We start from the raw sequence: 23,475 nt of genomic DNA, 5'->3' as shown, positions 1-23,475 counted from the left end.
GTGGTAATTATTGTCAGAATGCAAAGGTGGTTCAATATTCACAATTTAATCAATGTGATGCATCACATCAATAAGAGGATAAAAACCATATATGATCATTTCAACAAATGCAGGAAAGCATCTTACAAAGTATAACATTTATCCATGATAAAAACTCTCAACAAAGTAGGTTTAGAGGGAATATATCTCAACATAATAAAGGCCTTATATGAGAAAACTCACAGCTAACATCATCCGCAATGGGGAAAAACAGAGCTTTTCCCCCAAAGTCAGGAAAAAGATAAGGATGTCTACTCTCACCACTTTATTCAACATAGTACGAGAAGTCCTAACCACAGCAATCAGACATCAAACAGAAACAAAAGGCATTCAAATTAGTAAAGAAGAAGTAAAATTTTCACTATATGCAGATTACATGATGCTACCTATAGAAAACTTTAAAGACCACCAAAAAAGCTACTAGAATGATAAATGAATTCAGGAAAGTCACAGGAGACAAAATTAATATACAGAAATCTGTTGCATTTCTATACACTAAGAATGTAGCAGTAGAGAGAAAAAATTAGAAAACAATGTCATTTACAACTGCACCAAAAATAATAAAATACCTAATAATAAACTTAACCAAAGAGGTAAAAGATCTGTAACGTGAAAACTATAAAACACTGATGTAGGAAATTGAAGATGACACACAAAAACGGAAAGACATACCATGCTCATTGATCAGAAGAAAAAAATTTTTTTAAATGTCTATACTACCCAAAGCAACCTATGCATTTAATGCAATCCCTGTCAAAACACCAACATCATTTTTCACAGAGGTAGAACAATCCTAAAATTTGTATGAAACCACAAAAGATCCCAAATAGCCAAAGCAATGCTGAAAAAGAAAAGCAAAGCTGGAGGCATCACAATTCCTGACTTCAAGTTATATTACAAAGTTCTAGTGATCAAAATACTATGTTACTAGTACAAAATAGATCAATAGAACATAATATAAAACCCAGAAATAAACCCAAAACTATATGGTCAATTAATCTTCAACAAAGCAGGAAACAATATGCAATGGGAAGGGGGTGCTTGGGTGGCTCCATTGGTTGAGCATCAGACTTTGGCTCAGGTCATGATCTCACAGTTCATGAATTTGAGCCCCACATCAGGCTCGCTGCTGTCAGCACAGAGCCCACTTGGATCCTCTGTCTCCCTCTCTCTCCACCCCTACCCTGTTCGCTCCTTCTCTCAAAAATAAATAAAACACTAAAAAAATACACAATGAGGAAAACACAGTCTCTTCAATAAATGGTGATGGGAAAACTGGACATGACAGGTAAAAAAAAATGAAAATATGGACCACTCTCTTACACTATATAAAAATAAACTCAAAATGGATTAAGGACCTAAATGTGAGACCTGAAACTATAAAAATCCTAGACCTATCCCTTTGTAACAACTACTACTAAGATTCATCCTGGTTAGAGGATTTCTCCTGATTTCAGACAACAGTTATAAAGGTGTACAATTATAATGACAATTTCAACAAATGCAGGAAAGCATCTGACAAAAACTTTCAACAAATTAGGTTTAGAGGGAAAGGAGGGAAATATGCAACCACTATAGATGAAAACCAGTGAATCATTAGAAGCTGATCTGATTTGCTTTGTTGATGAGACAGTAGAGTTCACAATTGCTTGTTAATGTGAATTGGCCAGAGTTGGGTTGTCTGAGGGCCCAGTTCCTCCTGCAGTCTCTTCTGTCAACCTTGGACCCAGTCTAAGACAAAAGTAAAACATCTAACAGTTGTTTTGCTTTAGGGTTGTGACCATCTCTGGAATATTTCCCTAAGAAAGACATTTTCCTATGTAAAACCATAAATAAGACATTGAATGGAATATGGACTCTTAAAATGCCTCAGAAAAGGAGGTAAAATGATCTTGTGAGTGAGGCTTTGGACAACTTTAATGTACTTTTGGTGGTAACTTCAATATACTAATGCTATGGCTTCAATTCCAAAATGTATAATTGGTAATTATATTTTACAAACTTGTATTATTTATGCTCCTAAACTCTAAAAGTAAAAGTGAAACACATAAATTTTTACCCGAACCTGTGTGCCTGTCTCCTCTTGTATGGTCTAATGGAAACAACACAGAATCCCAGGAGAAGAAAGGGAAATCTCAGCTTTGATTATGGATTTAAAGGGAGCAGGGGTAGTAAGAGAATAGGATTTGAGCAATAACTCAATTCACCAGACCTTATGTCCAGTGAAAACATAGTCCCTTATTAGGGAATTGAGATTTATAGCAGATTAACCACAAATTAAACTCATTTGTTGCTCCTATACCTCTTGAAGTTCCAAACATCTGAGGTAACTAAATTTATGGCATACACAAATGGTACTTGAGATGTTATCTTGGACATTGCCAAAACCTTCTTTTTTATCCCATTAGGAACCAAAGACAAAAACCAATTCTCATTCATGCTGCAAGGCCATAACTATACATTTTCAGTACACCCTAAACTCCCCTGATATTTACTACAATGGGGTAGATAAGGATTCATTGTGAGTACCATTATCATCTGATGCCAAAAGCTTTCAATGATAGATAAATGTTCAGTAGGATGGAGAGTCAGAAGTCTCAGACTCAAAAGCTCTGACTTTGGTGTTATCACACTTTCATCAGCAAAGATGACTGATAAAGCCCAACAAAACCCAGAAGAATGCTCATCAAGTTTTGGGGGAACTATGTAGACAGATTCACAATGCTCAATCTCTCTGGCAATTAAAGACAAATTGTTGTTCTCCTTCCCCCTGACCAAAAGGGATTATAGCATAGCTTTGGACTCTGAGTATTTGAGACAGTAGGTGACTCATGTGGATATTCTACTCTAGTGGTCATTTCTATCAGCTAACCTACAGTGAGTGTAATCCTGACCTACTTTTGAAGCTAATCAAGAAGCTATGGCATACTTCTTCCTGCTTTGAGGTACCACAAACCTAATGACCCATTGGAGCTGGAAATCTATAGAGATTTTGTGTACTGGAGCCTCTGGAAGAGGGAGCCAGCCTCCATTCAGGAAAATCCCTTGGGGTTTGGATTCACTGACTCCCTGAAATAGGTAGATAGGAAAAACAACTCTTAGCTTACTACTGGCTTCTTGTCAAAACTGAAGCCCTGACCCATGCAGTCATTGTGATTCTGTGGACTTATATTTCATTCTGGGATTCACCAATCAGATTCACAACTAAATGAAATGGTATATTCAAGCATAGGGATATTCGTAAGAAATCTTGAAGTGCTTAAAGAAATACCACCAGTAGATCAAATAGCCCTCAGAAGACTGTGGAAATCTCTCTGACAGGAGCCTCCAGGAGGGATTACTGACACATTATTTATATGCACCTGAGGGCAGTTATCAGTATAAGAGTAATCCAATCAGAAAAGGTGGTACAAAATTTGTTCCTGACTTTAATTGAAATAATCAGTGACACCACAGCCTTGGAAAACATTCTGATCAGCATCAGCCACTGATCAATACTAATTTGGATGACAGAATTGCCCAAAACTTCATCTTTTTAGCCCAAGGTAGAACATACACTATTGCTAATACTTTCTGTTTTACTGGATTAATAATTCAGGCTAATTAAAAAGGTAAATACAGAAACTTAAGGAGAAATCCATCTTGTTTTCTAAGGTAGACCATGAGGGCCAAGGGATTTATTTAGCTGGTTGGGGCCAAGATCTTGCCAGCATGGTTGAGGCCAGTATTGCATGTGGCCTTATCCTTTGTTTGGACTTTTGTTGATATTATCCTTATTTAAACACTGTAGGAAACTGAATAAATTTAGTCCCAATCTCTTGATTAGATTTATCAGAACAGCAAACAATATGGCAGATTCATGGAAAAATATTGTCATTATGGCCCTTAAAACAGCTATGTTTTGAGATTTTGGCCTATGTGCAGTCTGACAATGGTGTTTCCTGTTTCATAAAATCTACTCCATAATAGGCTGATAGTCAAAATTTGTGCATATTTTAACATTTGTTTTTATTTGGCCCACGTGTTTTATGTTCCTCATTTCTTTCCTTTCTTGTTTTTTTTTTTAATTTTAATCAAAATTTCCAAATTAATATTTTTTTACTTTTTTTTAATTTATTTTTTTATTTTATTTATTTTTTTTTTTTTTTACTGTTACTGGTTGCCCTAAAAGTATTTGCATGTATCCTTGGCTTTTTACAGCATAAAATATATGACAATATTCATGACTTTCTCATTAATGCCAGAATCTTAAAATATTTAATACCAATTGCAACCTCTTTTGGAGAGCCAATTCTTAATATCTAGTAACTGAAGATGTACACAATAGCAATTCCCTTTTAATGTCTCAACCTAGATCAACTTTTACAGATCTGCACAAGTAGACACATACAGCCTTTTCACTATGGCATTGTTTGGAAGAGTGAAAAGTTAGAGGTAACTCCGTGTCCATTAATATGATAATGGATAAATAAACAGTGGTGTTTTCATAAAATAGAATTCCACAGCATTAAATAGACAACAACATGAATGGGGTAGACGTAATTGGAAATGAAAGTGGGAGAAGAATATATGCAAGAAAATGTATGAATTTTAGAAATAGATTGTCCACAGATAGGCTTATAAGCAGTAAAAATATACAAACTTGTTTGGGAACATTGCACTCTAACTTTAGAATAGTGGCTATCTATAAGGAGTAAGGAAGAGAAGTGAGAGAGGGAACAGTGTAGAAGTAGAAAACAAGATGAAGCCAAGAAGGTACATACCAAGACATATAATAATTAAAATGTCAAAAATTAAAAACAAAAAGAATCCTAAAAGCAGCAAGAAAAAGCAACTAGTTACATATAAAGGGTAAGGGAAACCCTACAAGGCTACCTGCTGTTTTTTCAGCAGAAAATTACAGACCAGAAGAGAGTAGCATAAATATGCAAAGTGCTGAAAGAAAAAAACAAAAAACAAAAAACTTCAACCAAGAATACTTTACCCAGAAAATTTATCATCCAGATATGGTGGAAAGAAAAAGAATTTCCCAAACAAAAGTCAAGAATTCATCACCACTAAACTAGCCTTGCAAGAAATGTTAAAAGGATTTCTTTAAGTGGAAAATAAAAAGGCAGAACCAGAAGGAATTATAAAAGGAAAAAGAATTCACTGGTAAAAACAAATCTTTTTTTTTTTTAATTTTCTTAATGTTTTATTACTTATTTTTGAGAGCAAGAGAGACAGAACATGAGTGGGGGAGGGGCAGAGAGAGAGGAAGACACAGAATCCAAAGCAGGTTCTAGGCTCTGAGCTGTTGGCACAGAGCCTGACACAGGGCTTGAACCCACAAACTGTGAGATCATGACCTGAGCCAAAGTCAGATGCTCAACTGACTGAGCCACCCAGGTGCCCACAAGCAAATGTATAATAAAACTACAGATCAATCACCTATAAATCTAGTATGAAGGGTAAGGACAAAAATAGTAAAATTAATTACATCTAAAAAATTAGTTAAGGGATTCATAAAATTTAAAAATGCAAAAGCATATATATAGAACATGGAAGGTACAGAGTAAAAATACTGTGTTTTTAGAATGTGCTCAAATTAAAGCAACCATCAACCTAATACAGACTGTCGTATACTTAGGATGTTATATATAAACCTAATGGTAACCACAAACCAAAAAACTATAATGACATATAAAAAAAATAAAGTGAAAGTAATCCAAACATAACACTAAGAAAGTCATCAATTACAGGAAGAAAGGAACAGAGAAGAACTATAAAAATAAACAGAAAACAATAAACAAAATGGCAATACTTTTTATAGGTAATTACCTATCAATAATTATTTTTTTAATTTTTAAAATTTTTTTTAATATTTATTTATTTTTGAGAGAGAGAGAGAGAGAGAGACAGAGTGTGAGCAGGAGAGGGGCAGAGAGAAAGGGAGACACAGAACCTACAGCAGGCTCCAGGCTCTGAGCTGTCAGCACACAGCCTGACATGGGGCTCCAACCCACAAGTTGTGAGGTCATGACCTGAGCTAAAGTTGGATGCTTAATCAACTGAGCCACCCGGATGCCCCACCTATCAATAATTACTTTAAATGTAAATAGTCTAAATTTTCCCATCAAAAGACACAGTGTGACTGAATCTATCAAGAAAACACTTATATGTTGCCTACAAGAGACACATTTCAGACACATGAAAAGATGTTCAACACCACTCATCATCAGGGAAATGCAAATCAAAACCACAATCAGATATCAATCCACACCCGTCATAATGGCTAGAATCAATAACACAAGAAATAACAAGTGTTGGCAAAGATGTGGAACAAATATGAACCTGTGTATGCTGTTGATGGGAATGAAAACTGGTGCAGCAACTGTGGAAGACAGTATTTTTTGAGGTCTTCAAAAAATTAAAATTAGCATTAGTTTATGATCAGGTAATTCCACTACTGGCTATTTATCCAAAGAATACAGAAACACTGATTCAAAAGGATATACGCCTCCCTATGTTTATTCCAGAATTATTTACAAAACCAAATTATAGATGCAGCCCCTATGGGTAAAGAAGATGTGATAGAATGTGAAATATGATGGAATATTACTCAGCCATAAAAAAGAATGAAATCTTGCTGCTCACAACAGTATGGATGGAACTTGAGGGTATAATGCTAAGTGAAGCAAGTCAGTCAGAGAAAACAGATACCATAAGATCTCACTCATACGTGGAATTTAAGAAACAAAACAAATGAACAAAGTACAAAAGGGACAAAAAAAACCCAGACTTTAAATACAGATACCAAGCTGGGGGTTGCCAGAGGTTGGGAGAGGAACATAGTGAAATAAAGGGGGATTAAGAGTATACTATTGCGGGGGCGCCTGAGTGGCTCAGTTGGTTGAGCGTCCAACTTCGGCTCAGGTCATGATCTTGCAGCCAGTGAGTTCAAGCCCCTCATTGGGCTCTGTGCTGACAGCTCAGAGCCTGGAGCCTGTTTCAGATTCTGTGTCTCCCTCTCTCTCTGACCCTCCCCCGTTCATACTCTGTCTCTCTCTCTGTCTCAAAAATAAGTAAACGTTAAAAAAATTTTTAAAAAAAAGAGTATACTATTCTGATGAGCACTGAGTAATACATAAAATCACTGAAAAGAAAAATAAGATAAAATAAAATAAAACTTGAGTAAATGCTATTACTCCTGCTTTATGTTTATTTGAAATATTTCCTAAATGCATATAAGAAAACTTTATATAAAAACTTCAAAATGAATACAGTGAGCTGAAAAGGTCTACCTGCGATTTTAGTTGCTGTGGTGCGTGTTAATACAAACTGATTTTCTATATATATAGGCAAAAATTCAGAAGCTCCAATAAGAACTAAAGATTCTGAAGCTTTGGTCAGAGCTAGGCATATAAATACTGGATTCTTCATCAGAACCTGAAATAGAAATAAGTCATATTCAAATTATTTTATGTTGTTAGGTAAAGAAAAACAGATTTATTCACTCATATGTTAATGAGCAATCAACAAAATTTTACCTTTCACAATCTAAACTGGAAATGCATTATTATATGTATAATATATATACGTATATAATATACATATATATATTGCATATATATATATAATGTGCATATATATATATATATATATATATATATAAATTTGCAATTCACCAGTATACAAATACTGTTAAAGACATGTAGTGTTTAAACCATTTTTATTTGTAATTCTACCTCTAAAATTTTTATTTGTAAGTCTGGCCGTTTGCTAGGAAACTTAAGGGAAACTAGATGCCATTAACCAGATGTCTAGAATGCCCCTTTACTTTTATCTACTTTTTTTCCTTAACAAATTTTTTTACTTAACTAAAAAATGAAATAAAGATAATTTAAGCAACACTCAAGGAAAATCACTAGTATTACACACAATTAAGATTCTATAATATTTTACTCCCGGGAATTCCATACAGAGTAAAGTCATTTAAATTCTGCATTTTAGTCAATTTTTTGGAACTTACTGAGAAACCTGACAAAGATGTATAGTCATGGTTTACTATTACCTATCCTACTACTACACTACACATAGTAATTAACATGACAATAATTAACATTAAAGTATTAATTTTCAAACAGATTTCTGTATTTCCTATATATGTACATACCTTTGAAATTTTCAGTGGTGTTTTATTTGTATATTCTTAAAATAACTTAATTTTTTTTCTAGCCCTAAACACCACTTTTTTAATCTAAACGTATTCTGTACATTAATTTAACTCATCTTCTGAGCGCTATCTCACTTTACAAAGTGTGATTCCACCATACTCATCCACTCCCACAGCATTAAATGCTTAGGCTCAGTTCCACTCCCACTGTCACAAACAAGGCTACATTAAACATCCCTGTGCATGCACCATCAAGGACTAGGGTAGAACGCCTTTGGAAATACATACTCTAGAACGGGATTGCTAGGGCATTGACATTTAGTACATCATTTCTCTAGAATTTTTTTTCCCAAAACAATCCCACCATAATGTAAGAGAGTTCTATTTTCTTCATGTAGCAACTTATACTTTTTATAAAATCCATTAAAGCAATATTTTCAGTTCCACATTCCCTTCCAGAATTTTGCCATTCTCTCATCAGGAGGCAATGACCTTGGAAAAGTCCTTTATGACTGTCTCAACAAAGCATGTGATGCAGCATGACTTCTGATGTTGGGTCATAAAATGACAATCTGACTTCTGCTATGTACTCCCACTCTCTTAGGACTCTGGCCTTGGAACTCTTTCACCATGTTATAAGAAAGCCCAGATCAGATGGAGAGGCCATCTGTGGGTATTTCAGCAAACAACCAGTACCAAAAGCTAATATTTGAGTAAATAAGCCTCCAGACGATTTTATTTTCCAGACTTTACTTTAGCTGACAAGTCGATCTGAAAGGGATAAGCCATAGAGTACCTTAGTGGCTCAGTGGGTTAAGTGGCTGACTTAGGCTCAGGTCATGATCTCATAGGTTGTGAGTTCCAGCCCTGCATCAGGATCTGTGATGGCAGCTCAGATCCTGGATGCTGTTTCCTATTTTGTGTCTCCCTCTCTCTCTGCTCCTCCCCTGCTCACACTCTGTCTCTCTCTCTCTCTCTCTCTCTCTCTCAAAAATAAACATTAAAAAAAGTATATTTGAAAGGAGCAAGGCCTGACAAAACTGCTGATTAATGAACAAAATCATGTTTTATTATTTTAGGCCACTAAGTTTTGGGGTGGTTTGTCATGTAGCAGTAGATAACTGGTACACCCCACATAATCACAAACACTTGATATTATTAGCTGGCTTTTAAAATTTAGCCATGCTGATGGATGTGAAGCAGTGCCACAATATGCTTCCTTAAATTCAAATCCAATTGAGCATTTCTTCATGTAATTCATAGCTATTTAGGATTTGTTACTGTGTGCAAACTGTCTATTCATATTTTTATTAGGCTTTCTGAAATTCCTACACAGATTTTCCAATAATTTGTTCATTCTAAATACCAATCTCTTGTTGGGTTGAAAGAACTGTCACTTGTCTTTTAACATTGTCTACAGTTTCCTTCATAGAACCGAAATCTTTGATCCATAAATTTTTACTTCGTATTTTACAATACTGCAAACTTGTTTAACCTTTCCTACCTCTATGTCACAAGATATGTCTTTCACGGTTTAGCATTAACTGTGTTGTTTTTTTCTAATCACATTTTATTAACCTAGAAATCACCTATGTGTATGATATGAAATAGAAATCCAACTTCATTTCACCACACAGAGAACCAAACGTCATCACATCTACTGAGCAACTATCCCTGCAGTGCCTATTCTATCGCATGGCAAGTTCTTATATGTATTAGTCTGTTATTGAGTTCTATCTTCCATTCCACTGGACTATACCATGGTTTTATAAGAAATGGCAGTATGTATTAGATATAACAGGCAGAATAAGGAACAGAAAACCTAGCTTTTATCTTGGCTCTGCAATTGATTTTTGAAACAATAATCAGCAAATAGCAGTCTCTACATATGTTATTTTTAGGCGGTATTTTATAATACACAAGAGTACACAAGAGTAATGGCATTAGAGTCAGGCATGTGAGAGGTTTTTATATTCTTTTTTTGGGAGGTTTTTATATTTTTAACTTCAATTCGGCCAACCCTATGTGTCTTTTGTCTGTGTGCATGTGTATCCAAAGATATACATGTCTTTGGAGAAATTACTCATCCTCTTTAAATTACTGGTTCATCATCTATAAGATAGAAATGATAATATCTATACCTCCAAGTGATCAAGAGAATTGAATATATGTAATAATTTAATTTCTGCCATATAGAAGGTACCAGGGAAAGAATACAAATCATTTTCATAAGTTATAAAATAAGAAGGTCACACTAGATTATTAGACTTGTTGTTGCAAACTATGGTGTGCTTTAAGTCATTTGGAGGGTATAAAACACAGATTGCCAGATCCTACTTTCAGTAGGTCTGGAGTAGGATCTAAGAATTTGCATTTTTAACAAATTCCCAGGTGATAATGATGATGATGATGTTGGTGGTGGCGGTGGTGGTCTAGGCCCCACACTAAGAACCACCGTACTAGATAATTTTTGTGTTTGGACTCTTTAGAATTAAAATGAACAGACTCATAGTTTAATCCAATTGATGAAACTTATTATAATGTTACACTGTAAAGAGAGAAAGCCAAAAACACTTTCTAAGTAGCTGAATAATTCAGCACTCATAAAGAAACAACATCATTCAGACTCAAACAGCAGCTTATCTTGTCTCCATTGCTTTGTCTTAATTGCTTCAAAGGCCCAGATATTCAGTTTCTTTCTGTCAGCTTATTGTGTCTATATCTACTTCTATTACAGCTACTTAGTATATTCTCTCTCCATTTGCTTCTCTGTCTCAATGGCCTTTTCTCATTCATTTTCTTGATGTCAATTTATTAAAGCTCCCTTCTGACCATTTATACTCTCTTAAGAAAGAGAAATTAGTCAGTTTATAGCAGGTTTCCTGATTGGATATTTTTCTCAAGATATTTGATAAGTTTTTGGGAAATCTAAAGATGGCTGTCTTGGGCTCAAGTGCTGATCTCAGACCTAGTTTTAACTAGGACATTTAAACTACATCATATAGAACATGGCAATTAATGCACAACACTACACTTCTGGGTTTCTTCAGAAAGGGCTGTGGGCGCTTTATTCAGAAAGAACATGTGAGCATAGCAAGCAAACACTCAGAATGCAAAGGACCTTTCCAATAAAATGTCCAGGCTTTCCTTTTTAAATAAATAAATAAATAAATAAATAAATAAATAAATAAATATTCTTTTCTTAAATATAAATATGGGAGGCAAAGAAAAAGGCCAGACATACAAATCAGTATTCAAGGAATTTCATGTAGTAAACTCAGGCTTAATTATGGTAGATGTTGATATACAAAAGGAGAAATCAAATTAGTTCTTTACAGTAGTGGATAATTTTATGCAACAGCCATATCTTGTAGTACTGTGGCTCTCAGCCCTAGTCCATTACAGAGTTGGTCTAAAACCAAGGTCTTTATCATACCACAGGAGGTTCATGTTGGTCTGGGAGGTATGATTTCAAACTAGACTAGGTACTCCTTAATGTACTTACAGTCTGAAATAAGGACAGGATCAGCAAAATATAAAGTATATGTAAGAGTGGCCACAGACAAGTAGACTAAGGTTCAGGACAGGGCTCGAGTAACAGTGGGAAAGAAATGTTAACAAGGAAACTAATGCAGAGCAATGATGCAAGAGAGGAAAGAGTTCCTAAAGACTCAACCAAGGTTCATTGGAGATGGGGTGTATAATGTCCCAATTAATTGGGGAACTTTTTCTTCTATGTGGTAAAAGCATTAATCTACTTCCTACCCTAATCAAGGCAGCATGACAAGAAACAATGATCTTGCCAATAAAAGGCCTTCGTGTCTACGAGCAAATAGGAGGAAAACATAAGCTGAAGAGGACACCAATAAACTTCCTTGAACTTCTCAAGTGTTTTACTGATCACTTAACTTCTCCCTTGCTCTGGTCTTCATTCCTTATGATGAAATATCTATAGTTAGCCATAGAAAGTAATGCTTCTCTTTATTAAATCTGCCAATAAGAGTACAATATCTCATGTAGAGAATGCTGTTTTTTTCAAGTTTAAAAATGTTTCAGCACTCTATCCTGAAATTTCACTCACTCTCCTTCCACACCAATTTATTTGGTCAAACCTAGTAGACAACTCAGAGACTGAAACTAGTATATTATGTCCTGACATAAACATAAGCAATAAATACATTTTTAAAAATTATGTTACTTATGTCAAATGTAAATTGATTTTAGTATCTATAATAGTAATTTACTTGCTTTCCAAGGAAATTCAGTATTTTGACTACCAATAGAATAATATCTAAATACTTTGGATCTTAGCTTCCTTTGATAGATTCTGTCATCCACTTACAGTCAAATACAAACAATGAATAACACTTTATATTTGTTTGGTCTTTATCGTTCAAAAAGTTCTTTATTATCATGATAGTCATTGACACTTCTTTGTTCACTGGAGTTTTAGTATGTAAATGTCTTCCCTGTTAATAAGGTGTGAAACTTTAGGTAGGAGATGAAGAAAAAGAAGGTAAAAGTGCTGATCTCTCTACTCCATACATTTAAAAAGTTTTCTCCTATAAAATCTTATTCCTTGGGGTGCCTGGGTGGCTCAGTCAGTTAAGCCTCCAACTTCGGCTCAGGTCATGATATCACAGTTCATGAGTTTGAGCCCTGAGTCAAGCTCTGTGCTGACAGCTCAGAGCCTGTAGCCTGTTTTGGATTCTGTGTCTCCCTCTCTCTCTATTCCTCCCTCCCTCCCTCCCTCCCTCTCTCTCTCTCTCAAAAATAAAGATTAATTTTTTTTAATTTTATTCCTTACCTGCTTCCAGCCAGTCTTAATTTCATTTATTTCTTTTCCCTGACTTATTTCCTAATTTCCAAGCTTTCCCTTTTTATTCTTTTAAAATATACTTCTAATCTATTATATTCTGAGATCTATAGACTATTATTGCTCTTAGTCATTTTTCTTTCTGTTCTTCAAGTTAATGTCATTGACTTTTTATTTATAACATTTCATCTCATGGATATTATAACTTTATAAAAATGTTAAGTATTTTGTCTCTATTTTAGCTTGTTATCTTTTATTCATGCCCATTTTTTCTATTTGTAATTTTTTTTTTATTTTATTCATTTTTGAGACAGAGAGAGAGACAGAGCATGAACAGGGGAGGGGCAGAGAGAGAGGGAGACACAGAATCGGAAGCAGGCTCCAGGCTCTGAGCCATCAGCCCAGAGCCCGACGCGGGGCTCGAACTCACAGACCGCGAGATCGTGACCTGAGCTGAAGTCGGACGCTTAACCGACGGAGCCACCCAGGTGCCCCTCTATTTGTAAATTAAAATTATCTTTACTAACATTTGAATAAAACTATTGTGTTTCCTTAACTGATGAATTTTCTAAAATATATAAATAAGGAACAGCAAGAAATATGGTAACAGTAAAGAGAATTCATTCTAAAAATAGCCACTTCTCTGGCTTTTAATTAAAATTTATGATAAAAAGACTTGTTTAAAAAATCTATGTCTAGAAAATCAGGAGATGTGTTTTTTAACTAGCTGTTAGTAGTCTTATGATGATGGTGATACATTTCACTGATTGGAATAATTTGCTTGCTGGAATTATTTTATGTCATTTCTTATATTAGGAACTTGTAAACAGACATTGAACTTCAAGCAAATAGTACCAATTAAGTCTCATGAACCAGGAAGTATTGAACTATAGGATTAGTAATGCAGGAAAACAATAGATATTTATTCCATCAAATTTTTCAATTAGTCTTTTAAATTTATTTTCTAGTTGATAACCCACTCTTATCAAGATGGAAAGAAAATCTTAAGAAGTTTTCCCCTGTATTTTTGGTGTACTTTCCTTCCCTAAACTAAAATCAGAAATATCTCAAGAAGGCATTCATATTTATTATGTATTTATTGAGTTTTTATTATGGGCTATGTGGTAATCTATACACCTTGCATTCCTATGAAGAAGGTACCATTATTGCACCAGTTTTTTAGAGGCTCAGAAAGGTTAAAATACCATATTTCATGGACTGTAAGATACTATCAACAGTAAGAAACACCATTATTTTATGTACCACCAAGAAAAAAAAAATTACTGCCAATGACAATGCTTTAAGGAAAGTCCTATACTATGCAGATATTAGTTTCACCAGCTTTTGAAATATATTAGATCTACTAAGAAGGACTTGCCAATTTTTCCTGACTCAGTTGCACAGTTCGGCACATGGTAGGCAGTCCTTTATCAGGTATCTTAATAAAAGAACAATAATGCTATCTCCTTTAGCAGCGTTCTTAATAAGAGAACAATAATGCTATCTCTACTTATGGGACTCCTTTACTTAAGTTTCATAAAACACTTGGATGTTATTTGCAAGAAAATGTGAACTAGCGGTCATTCATTCAACATCAAATGTTTGCTTTACTAATATCAAAATTATATTCTGTTGTTGTTTCTTTCTAGATATATAATGACTTCATAACTCAATGCTTAAATACTGCATCATCTTTTTGAAGAGTTAACCCAGCGGTTTCGCCTACTATGGACAGTCCCACTAAAGTATATAACTTACTTAAGGTAATGATAATATGAATGGCCATGACCATTTTACCCATACTTAGCCAATATCTACTTAGCCAATATCTACTATGTCACAATCACATGCTGCTTTACAGTTATTTCAAGGCTCCATCAATTTAATACCAACCCAATTTTAAATATGCTAAAATGTAAAGGAAAAAGTGTGTCTTAGAATCAAAGAAATATGGACATTTACATTAGGTCTCACCATTAGTGAGTGCTATATAATATCCCTGCTGGGTAGTCCTACTAGTGGTCAGGCCTACTAACAGATAAGAACCTATGGATGAGGAGAGATCTGATGTATCATTAGCCTTTTACCTCTTGGATAACCAATAGAGCACAAAGAGAAGGATAGAGCTTGCTCTCTCTAAAACTTTTTACCAAAGGAGAATAGGATGCTACTCCTCAGGGGTCAGCATCTCTAGCATCTCATCTGACTTTTGGGCTTAGATGAAAAGTAACAGACCCTACTGAAGAAAATCTCTCTGCCTAAAAGATCTACAACAGGCAAGCATAAACTCACCTTTAGTTCCACTTTCTACTCATTTCCAGAAAGTCATAGCATCTCTAGCCCCTGCCTGATAAGGGGTTACAGCCATTATCCACTGCTCAACTCCACTCTTCCTTGCATGAATTCTTTAATAAGCTGCATTGCTTACTTAAATGACTCATAATTAACCACCAACCTAGCAGAAAACACTGCCTGACTCCATTATTATCAGGGAAGACATGCCCTACTTTAATTTCACCAACATGGCTTGCTCCGTAGCTACATTTTACTAAGAAACGGAGCTTTGGCAGGTGCTACCCCATGAAATAAGGCAAACAGTGGGATTTTTTGTAATCTACTAGGCTTCCTAAAGTATGGCGCATTATCCCTGTTTTCTTTCTGAAACTCAGCCTGGTACATTGTTAAAGGAAAGAGCATAAGATACATAAGCTTTCTATTGGATCCTAATATTACATGTCCATATGTAGGCTTTAGAACATCTGTTAGAACATCTGTTTCCCCATATTTTAGGCTTTAATTTCTTTTCTTATAAAAAAAAACAAATTAATGCATATTTATTTTTAAGAGAGAGAGAAAGGCGTAGACTGCAAGCAGGGGAGGGGCAGAGAGAGGGGGAGACAAAGAATTGGAAGCAGGCTCCAGGCTCCGAGCTGTCAGCACAGAGCCCAACACAGGACTCAAAACCACAAACTGTGAGATCATGACCTGAGCCAACAAAGTCAGATGCTTAATCAGCTGAGCCACTCTTTAATTTCTTTTCTTTAAGGCCCCAGAAACTCAAATCATGTTGACATGTGGAAGGTTTTTTCTTCTTCGTACACAATTCATTGTCAGTAGCCCCGTATTTTATAAATGCCAAATAATTCTTTAATTGGTTCTTACAATTGGGTCTCATATGAATAAAAAAATTACTATTTATAATACCCAGAGAAAACCTCCTATAACACCCAAGTCATACTGCCTTTTCAACTCTTACCCCACTGTAATCCATTTTTTACCCAAAGTCATGTTTTAAAGTTCTTAAAACACTATTTCCTTACCTATATGAGTGACTTCCTATTGCATTAAAATCAAAATCTAAAGTTCTTACCATGCCCCACAAGGACCTTTGTGACCTAGCCTCTGCTTACTCTCTAACCTGTTATTCGTTCATTCTCCTCACCAAGCAACTATGCTCCAAATACACAAGGCTTCTCTGAACTGAACATTCTTAAAACTTTGCTGCTCCAAGATGTTTCCACATGTGTCTTTTATGCCTGGAATTTTATTAATGACCATTCTTCACATGGATAACTTCTTCTCTTGCTTTAGGGTATTCCATTTAAATGCTCCCCATTCAGTGAAACCTACATTATTACCCCATAACTAAAGTACATTTTATGTAGAATTTTCCCTACACAATTGTTAATCAGTTGTTTTTAATCTCTGTATTTTTTAATGTTTATTTATTATGAAAGAGAAAGAGAGTGCAAGCAGGGGAGGGGCAGAGGGAGGGAGAGAGAGAGAATCCCAAGCAGGCTTTGCACTGTCAGCACAAAGCCCAACATGGGGCTAGAACTCACGAACCATGAGATCATGACCTGAGCCAAAATCCAGAGTTGGACGCTTAACAGCCTGAGCTACCTCTAATCTCTGTATTTTTAAAAATCTGAAACCTACACAAGAATATAAGCTCCATAAAGGCATAGGTGTTAGTTTCCATATATCCTCAATATAATTCTGCCCACAACATAAAGAATACTTATGAAAAGGAGAAGAGAAAGCAAATTGAATGCAGAATCACTACTTAGAAGTTTGTTTGTTTTTATTAAACCCACTATGTCTGTATTGTAGGCCTTGTTTCTCACCTAGAGAAGCAAAGAATTTTTCTCCATTTGAAACTGAGATGAAATAATTTCCATAAAATACGATGTTTTCATGAATATTTGTTAACTTCTAGAGTTCTCTTCTAAGTCATTTAAACATAATAAAAAGATGTTAATACCTATAAGTCTTATGTATTTCTTCAGGAAAAGAACAAACACAAAATAATACAAAAGTAAAATTAAAAGAAAAGGTAGAAGGAAAAAACTAGTACCATCCTCTGACACTAGCCACGTTCCCGGAAACGTCACTTAGGTAAGGTGGGTCCTATTTGCCAGTATCTGTAAAATGAGTAAGTTAATTAAGGGCTTAAGTCCCCCTCAGATTTAAGTTGAACACTTTACGGTTATTCTTTTAAATCCACTCTTAGAAAATATACAGGTCAACTTAATTGGCTTGTTCATGTAAAATATTTTACTTTACCCAAGTATTAGCAAATAAATCCTTGATACTAGTTCCAAGTTCCTTATCTTTAAACTTGTTGTCAAACGGATGAAGCTGTTTGCGTTTCTCAGCTTTTATCTTTGCTGTACCTATAGGTTAACAAGTAAAAGAATCTTACGACACATTCAAATAATTAAAACATATATACAAACATACGCACACATCTTAATAGTTTTTCTTGAAATGGCAAGTGAGCTATTTTTGAACAAGCTAAAGTCAATCTAAGTAAAAAGCACATTCTTCTAAAACAGTGCTGTCATAAAGAACATTCTATGATAATGAAAACTTGTCGTAGCCGTACTGTCCCATACTGTAGCCACGAGCTCTATGTAGCTATTAAATACTTGAAATATAGCTCCTATGACTGAGTAATCTTAATTTACTTTGAAAATTAAATAGCCACACATGGAAAGTGACTATAGTTTTTGACAACACAGCCCTAAAATGTAAAAGAGTCATCTTTGACATTACTAAAAATATTTTGTGCCAATAAAATGTACTACCATTAGGAGAGTATTTGATTTCTCTAATGTTACATGTATTTTTTAGTGTTTCCAAAAGAATTTTAATAGTTATTACTTTATCTTACAATAATTCTTTCAGGTGGTACATGTATTAAATAATGCTAGGTAAATAGATTTAAATATATTTCTTTTTAAAGAAAACTTATGAACTCTACCTTTTTTAAAAAATGACAAGAAACAAAAATATATACTAATGAAAGTTTGGCACATAAATAAAATAGTATTTGGCAACATGAAGTTTCATGTGTTCAAATAACACTAGCATATGTCATATCTCCATGACAAAAAGAAAAGTAGTTCAGCCATATTCTGAGAACGGGAAATGGGGGTGGGACAAGGAACCTACTGTATTTTAACTTAATGAATTACATTTTTACAGTCACCTCGTATACTGTGTGGGAAGCATGACAATGGTATTAATGTTATCCATGCAGTAAGTGAGACAAAACCGAAATAAATCCACCAACTCCTCAGCCACTTGTGATGATCATCAATGTCTTCAACACTTTAACAGAGAAAAATTAAAAATTTCAACTTTGTGTATTTCATTACAAAGCCATAATCAAACAGAGAGAAAGAGAGAGGGACAGGGAAGGAGGAAGGGAGGAACATCTTGTGTTAATTTGTCCCTATTGTTTGTTTTGCTGATTGTGACTCCTCCAGTTATGCAGGTTTCTTTTACCCTACAAGATTCTAATTTTTTTCTCTTTTCTTTCTTTTCCCATGTCCACTCAGGTGGCACAAGTAATTCTTTGTTCCTTTTCAACTTTTTTCGTCGACAGAAGCTATGCTTTTGGAAGATTACCCCTTTAACTCTTACCTATCCTTAAACATCATTCCTGCCCATTTAAATCATGCACAAACTTTAGGGCAAGCCTGGCCTTTAAGGTGTGCAACTAACCTTTTATCCGATATCTAACCCTTTACATTACATACACTTGGAAATGCCTTTCTTACAATTCCTTCTCTGAATCAACTCAGATTGAGTGTTTATCACTCTCCTGGTGATCATACCTAATCACCCATAGTACTCTTTGTTAGCCTTTATCTTCCATTTTCCCTGCAGCTTTTTCTTGGTCTGCATTGGCAGATTTTGCAGTAAGCAGGGCAGGATGGGAATGTGAAGGATCCTGTGTTGATTTTCTCTTTTACTCACTGTTCATTTTGCAATTTCAGCACTATTTGTCTTCAGTCATGCTAAGGCCATGATCTTGCAGAAAGTTTTCATAGTTATAAAGTTATTTTGTATCATTTAGGGAGAAGATTTGGAGACGTTCATTACCATACAGCTACCACTGTCTTCAATTCCACAGACGCATAAGACCTTGTCTGACCATCCATTGTGGGACAAAACCCACATAGTTAAGAACCACAGTTTTGAAGGTGCTGGTTTCTCGCAGGTAATTCTATTTGTCAACAGTGACCTGGTGAGGAGCTTGCATATAGGCCCTGTCTTTCACAGAAAGTGGAGAATATTCCCAGTTTTATTTATTAATGGGCTAACTCCTTATCCATTGTTATATTATTAAGGGATACAAGTTCCGACTTGCAATACTATTAGGTTGCAATCTTGAGTTCCATTATCAGAGAGGTATATATATCTGGACATGGTATGCATAGAAAGTTTCAACTCTAGATTTTCACTAAGATTATGTGTTTCCTCACTGATTAAAATATTTAGAATTTTTTTTCTCTTTTTACTTTTGAATCCAGCTATGTATTGTAACCATATGCATTATGCTATATATGATTATTACCTATCTGTAAATAATTGATAACCAAGAAGACTGAGGAAAATAGTCAGAAAATGTAAGCAAAGAATTTAATAGGTGCCATATATATTAACAGATTTTCCTCTTACTAGAAATAATTGATTAAGAAGTAATAATATAAAGATTCCAAGCACATTACTAACAAAATAAATTACTAGGAATAAGCTTAATGGAATATTTTCAGTAACAAAATTCCTAAGACTTTATTGAATGGCACAAAGGAAGAGCAGAGAAAATAGGGCAATATATACCATATTCTTACATAGAAAAATGACATTTATTCCCAATTTGATAAGTAAATTCAAGTATCTCAAATCAAAATGTTTTCACTGTAACCTGAGACTATTAAGTTTATCTGAAAGAGTAATTTTGCAGAAATAGCTCCTGCTTTTTGGTGAATAATATTGAGGAAGGACTTACCCAACCAAATAGCAAATCATATATAAAGTTGTAGTTATTAAAACATTGTAGTACTGGCATGAAAATAGAGAGAGAGATCAGACAACGGATTAGAGAGACAACAGATCAGAAGGAAACCTATGTATGCAAGAAATTTAATTTATGATATAGATGGTGTATAATATCAGTAAAAAATAAATTGATTAAAAAAAAAACACACAGAATGATCCATAAATGTCATCAGTACAATGGGATATCCCTTTGAGGGGAAAAATAGAAGCTTTACCCATTTCCCATATTATATAAAAAAAAACAAACTGAAATTGGATATTACATTTAAATGTGCAACTAAAACCACACAAGTACACTACAAGAAAAGGAAATTACAAGCCAATATCCCTGATGAGCACAGATTCAAAAATCCTCAACAAAATATTAGGAAACCAAATTTAACAAGTCATTAAAAGGATCATACACCACAATCAGTGGGATTTATTCCAGGGATGCAAGAATGGTTCAATATCTGCAAATTAATCAATGTGATACACCACAGGAACAAAATGAAAGATACAAATCATATGATCAGGTCAATTGAAGTGGAAAAATCATTTGACAAAATTCAGCATTCATTCATAATAAAAACTCTCAAGAAATTGAGTAAAAGGGAAAATGCATCAACATGACAAAGGTCATCATGACAAACCCATAAGATCAGGAGTAACCCAAGGATACCCAATCTCCTCACTTTAATCAACATTGCACTGGAAGTATTAGCCAGATCAATTAGGGAAGAAAAAGAAATAAAGGCATTCAAATCAGAAAGGAATGAGTAAAACTATCTCTGAAGATGACATGATAGTAATAGAGAAAACCTAAATACTCCATCAAAAAGTGTGGACAATACCAAGACATGACTCCATTCTATCAAGTCAGCTATTTCTGAATAAGGGCACAGAGTAAGACCAGTGAAATCTGTAGTTGTCATACCACAGATTTTTTGTCTTATCATATGCTCCCTTGTCAGATGCAATATTGTGGTATATACATGCAATTGACTATTTTTTAGCTTTAAAAAGAAAGTATTTTTACTGGCATATGCCACGGCATATGTTCAATAACCTTGAGGTCATTGTGCTAAGTGAAATAAGCCAGTCACAAAGAGACAAACACTGCACGATTCCACTTATATAAGGCATATGAAGTAGCCAAAATCTTAGAAAGTAAAATGGTGATTTTCAGGGACTGGAGAGAAGGGGATAAATGGAAGTTATTGTGCAATGGATATAGAATTTTAGTTTTGCAAGATGAAAAATTTCTAGTGAACTGGTGCATAACAGTGTGTACATAGTTAACACTACTGTACTAACTAAACACTTAAAAAAGGCTACAGGGGCGCCTGGGTGGCTCAGTCGGTTGGGTGTCCGACTTCAGCTCAGGTCATGATCTCGCAGTCCGTGAGCTCGAGCCCCGCGTCGGGCTCTGTGCTGACAACTCAGAGCCTGGAGCCTGTTTCAGATTCTGTGTCTCCCTCTCTCTCTGACCCTCCCCCATTCATGCTCTGTCTCTCTCTGTGTCTCAAAAATAAATAAACGTTAAAAAATTTAAAAAAAAAAGGCTACAATGATAAATTTTATGTCATTTGTTTTCTCCACAATTTTTCAAAAAAACCATATGCAGAATTAGTAATAAGGTTGTCCTTATAATGTTTTCAAACAATATATTGCATTTCAAATAAAGATAAAAGTGTATTTATATGTACATAAATACACGTATCAGTCACATTCACGTTTTTCTTAAAAATATGGTACAACAAATTAAAAATATGTGTTTATAGGCTATACATATCCAATAAATATTTTATATCACATAAACAACAACAAAAAATGAAATAAAATGACTTACCTAATAGGAAAAGTATTGTTTTCAGTCCCCTTCATAAGGGGTGCTCCTATCACATAAGCCAAAGAATATCCAAGTATTAATGAAGCGTCCATTAAGCCTATGAAATGAATACTGAACATCAAACAACTACATAAGCCAGTTCTGTCATGATAAAAATTACATGGTTGAAATAGATTACTTCTGAAAGTTTCATAACTAACTTTATTAGTTATGAGAAGCAGAACTGAGAAGCAGAACCAATAGGATATTGAGAGAGAGATTATAAATAATTGGCTCATGCAATTGTAAGGCCTGGCAAGTCCAAATTTGTAGAGTAGGCTGGCAGGCTGGAAATCCAGGTAAGAGTTAAAGTTACAGTAGTGAGTCCATAATTAAGCCTGAAATCCATAAGATAGACCAGAAGGCTGGAAAAACTCAGGCAGAGTTTCTATCTAGCAGTCTGGTGAAAGAATTGCTTCTTTTTTGGGAAACCCAAGTCTTTCCTCTGAAAGCCTTCAACCGATTGGATAAGGCTAACCAACATAATGGAGGGTAATCTGCTTTACTCAGAGTCTACTGACTGTGTTAGTCACATTTAAAAAATATAGCATAAATATCTATACTGGTGTTGAAACAAATAAATGGTTGCCGTAATCTAGTGAAACAGACACATAAAATTAGCCATCCTGTATTTCATCCAATGCATAAATAAAGAAACTTAGGCGAGTTAATTATATAATTCACTGTATCTTATTTAGTCTATATATTTAATGTGATATAAATATATTTATATTTAATATAAATATAAATTTGATATACCTGATTTCACTTTAATTTGTGATAGCTTGTATCCTTCACCCTGGCAGCTATGGTGGCAGGAGGTGGAGATACAGTAAGTTTCTTTCTGCAGTGTGTATGTGTACATCTCAATTAGAACCAAAAGTAAAACAAACAGATTTGTTGCCACCCTCAGCCAACACTAATAAATCACTGCAAATTTTTTTCTAAAAGCAAATATACATATGAAAGTCAACTATTTTAACCTATTGACATAATTTTCCTTACTTCCAGTGGAAAAAGCACTATTTTGGTGCAAAATGCTATTTTCTCTTAAGTCACCTTCACAATATATATTTTGTTAAATTTCTAATTTTTATTTATTTTTTTTTTAATTTTTTTTTCAACGTTTTTTATTTATTTTTGGGACAGAGAGAGACAGAGCATGAACGGGGGAGGGGCAGAGAGAGAGGGAGACACAGAATCGGAAACAGGCTCCAGGCTCCGAGCCATCAGCCCAGAGCC

The 23,475-nt window shown here is 34.6% G+C and overlaps 1 protein-coding gene across 3 annotated transcripts in view; it reads right to left on the bottom strand.

Annotated features, from left to right (window-relative positions):
- SLCO6A1 (solute carrier organic anion transporter family member 6A1) overlaps positions 1-23,475 on the bottom strand; it is a 95,684-nt gene that overhangs the window by 59,144 nt on the left and 13,065 nt on the right. For all 3 annotated transcript variants that reach the window (XM_058726136.1, XM_058726146.1, XM_058726149.1), the window contains exons 4-7: positions 22,195-22,291; positions 18,505-18,626; positions 17,577-17,686; positions 7,323-7,467 (exon numbers count right to left, since the gene is read on the bottom strand). In XM_058726136.1, the coding sequence (XP_058582119.1) occupies positions 7,323-7,467; positions 17,577-17,686; positions 18,505-18,626; positions 22,195-22,291 (474 nt within the window). The remainder of the gene's footprint in view (positions 1-7,322; positions 7,468-17,576; positions 17,687-18,504; positions 18,627-22,194; positions 22,292-23,475) is intronic.

The sequence above is a fragment of the Neofelis nebulosa genome, chromosome 1 (genome assembly GCF_028018385.1).
Source record: "Neofelis nebulosa isolate mNeoNeb1 chromosome 1, mNeoNeb1.pri, whole genome shotgun sequence".
Lineage (NCBI taxonomy): Eukaryota > Metazoa > Chordata > Mammalia > Carnivora > Felidae > Neofelis > Neofelis nebulosa.
Note: the sequence above shows the minus strand (reverse complement) of the source record. Positions and strands in the feature narration are given on the sequence as shown.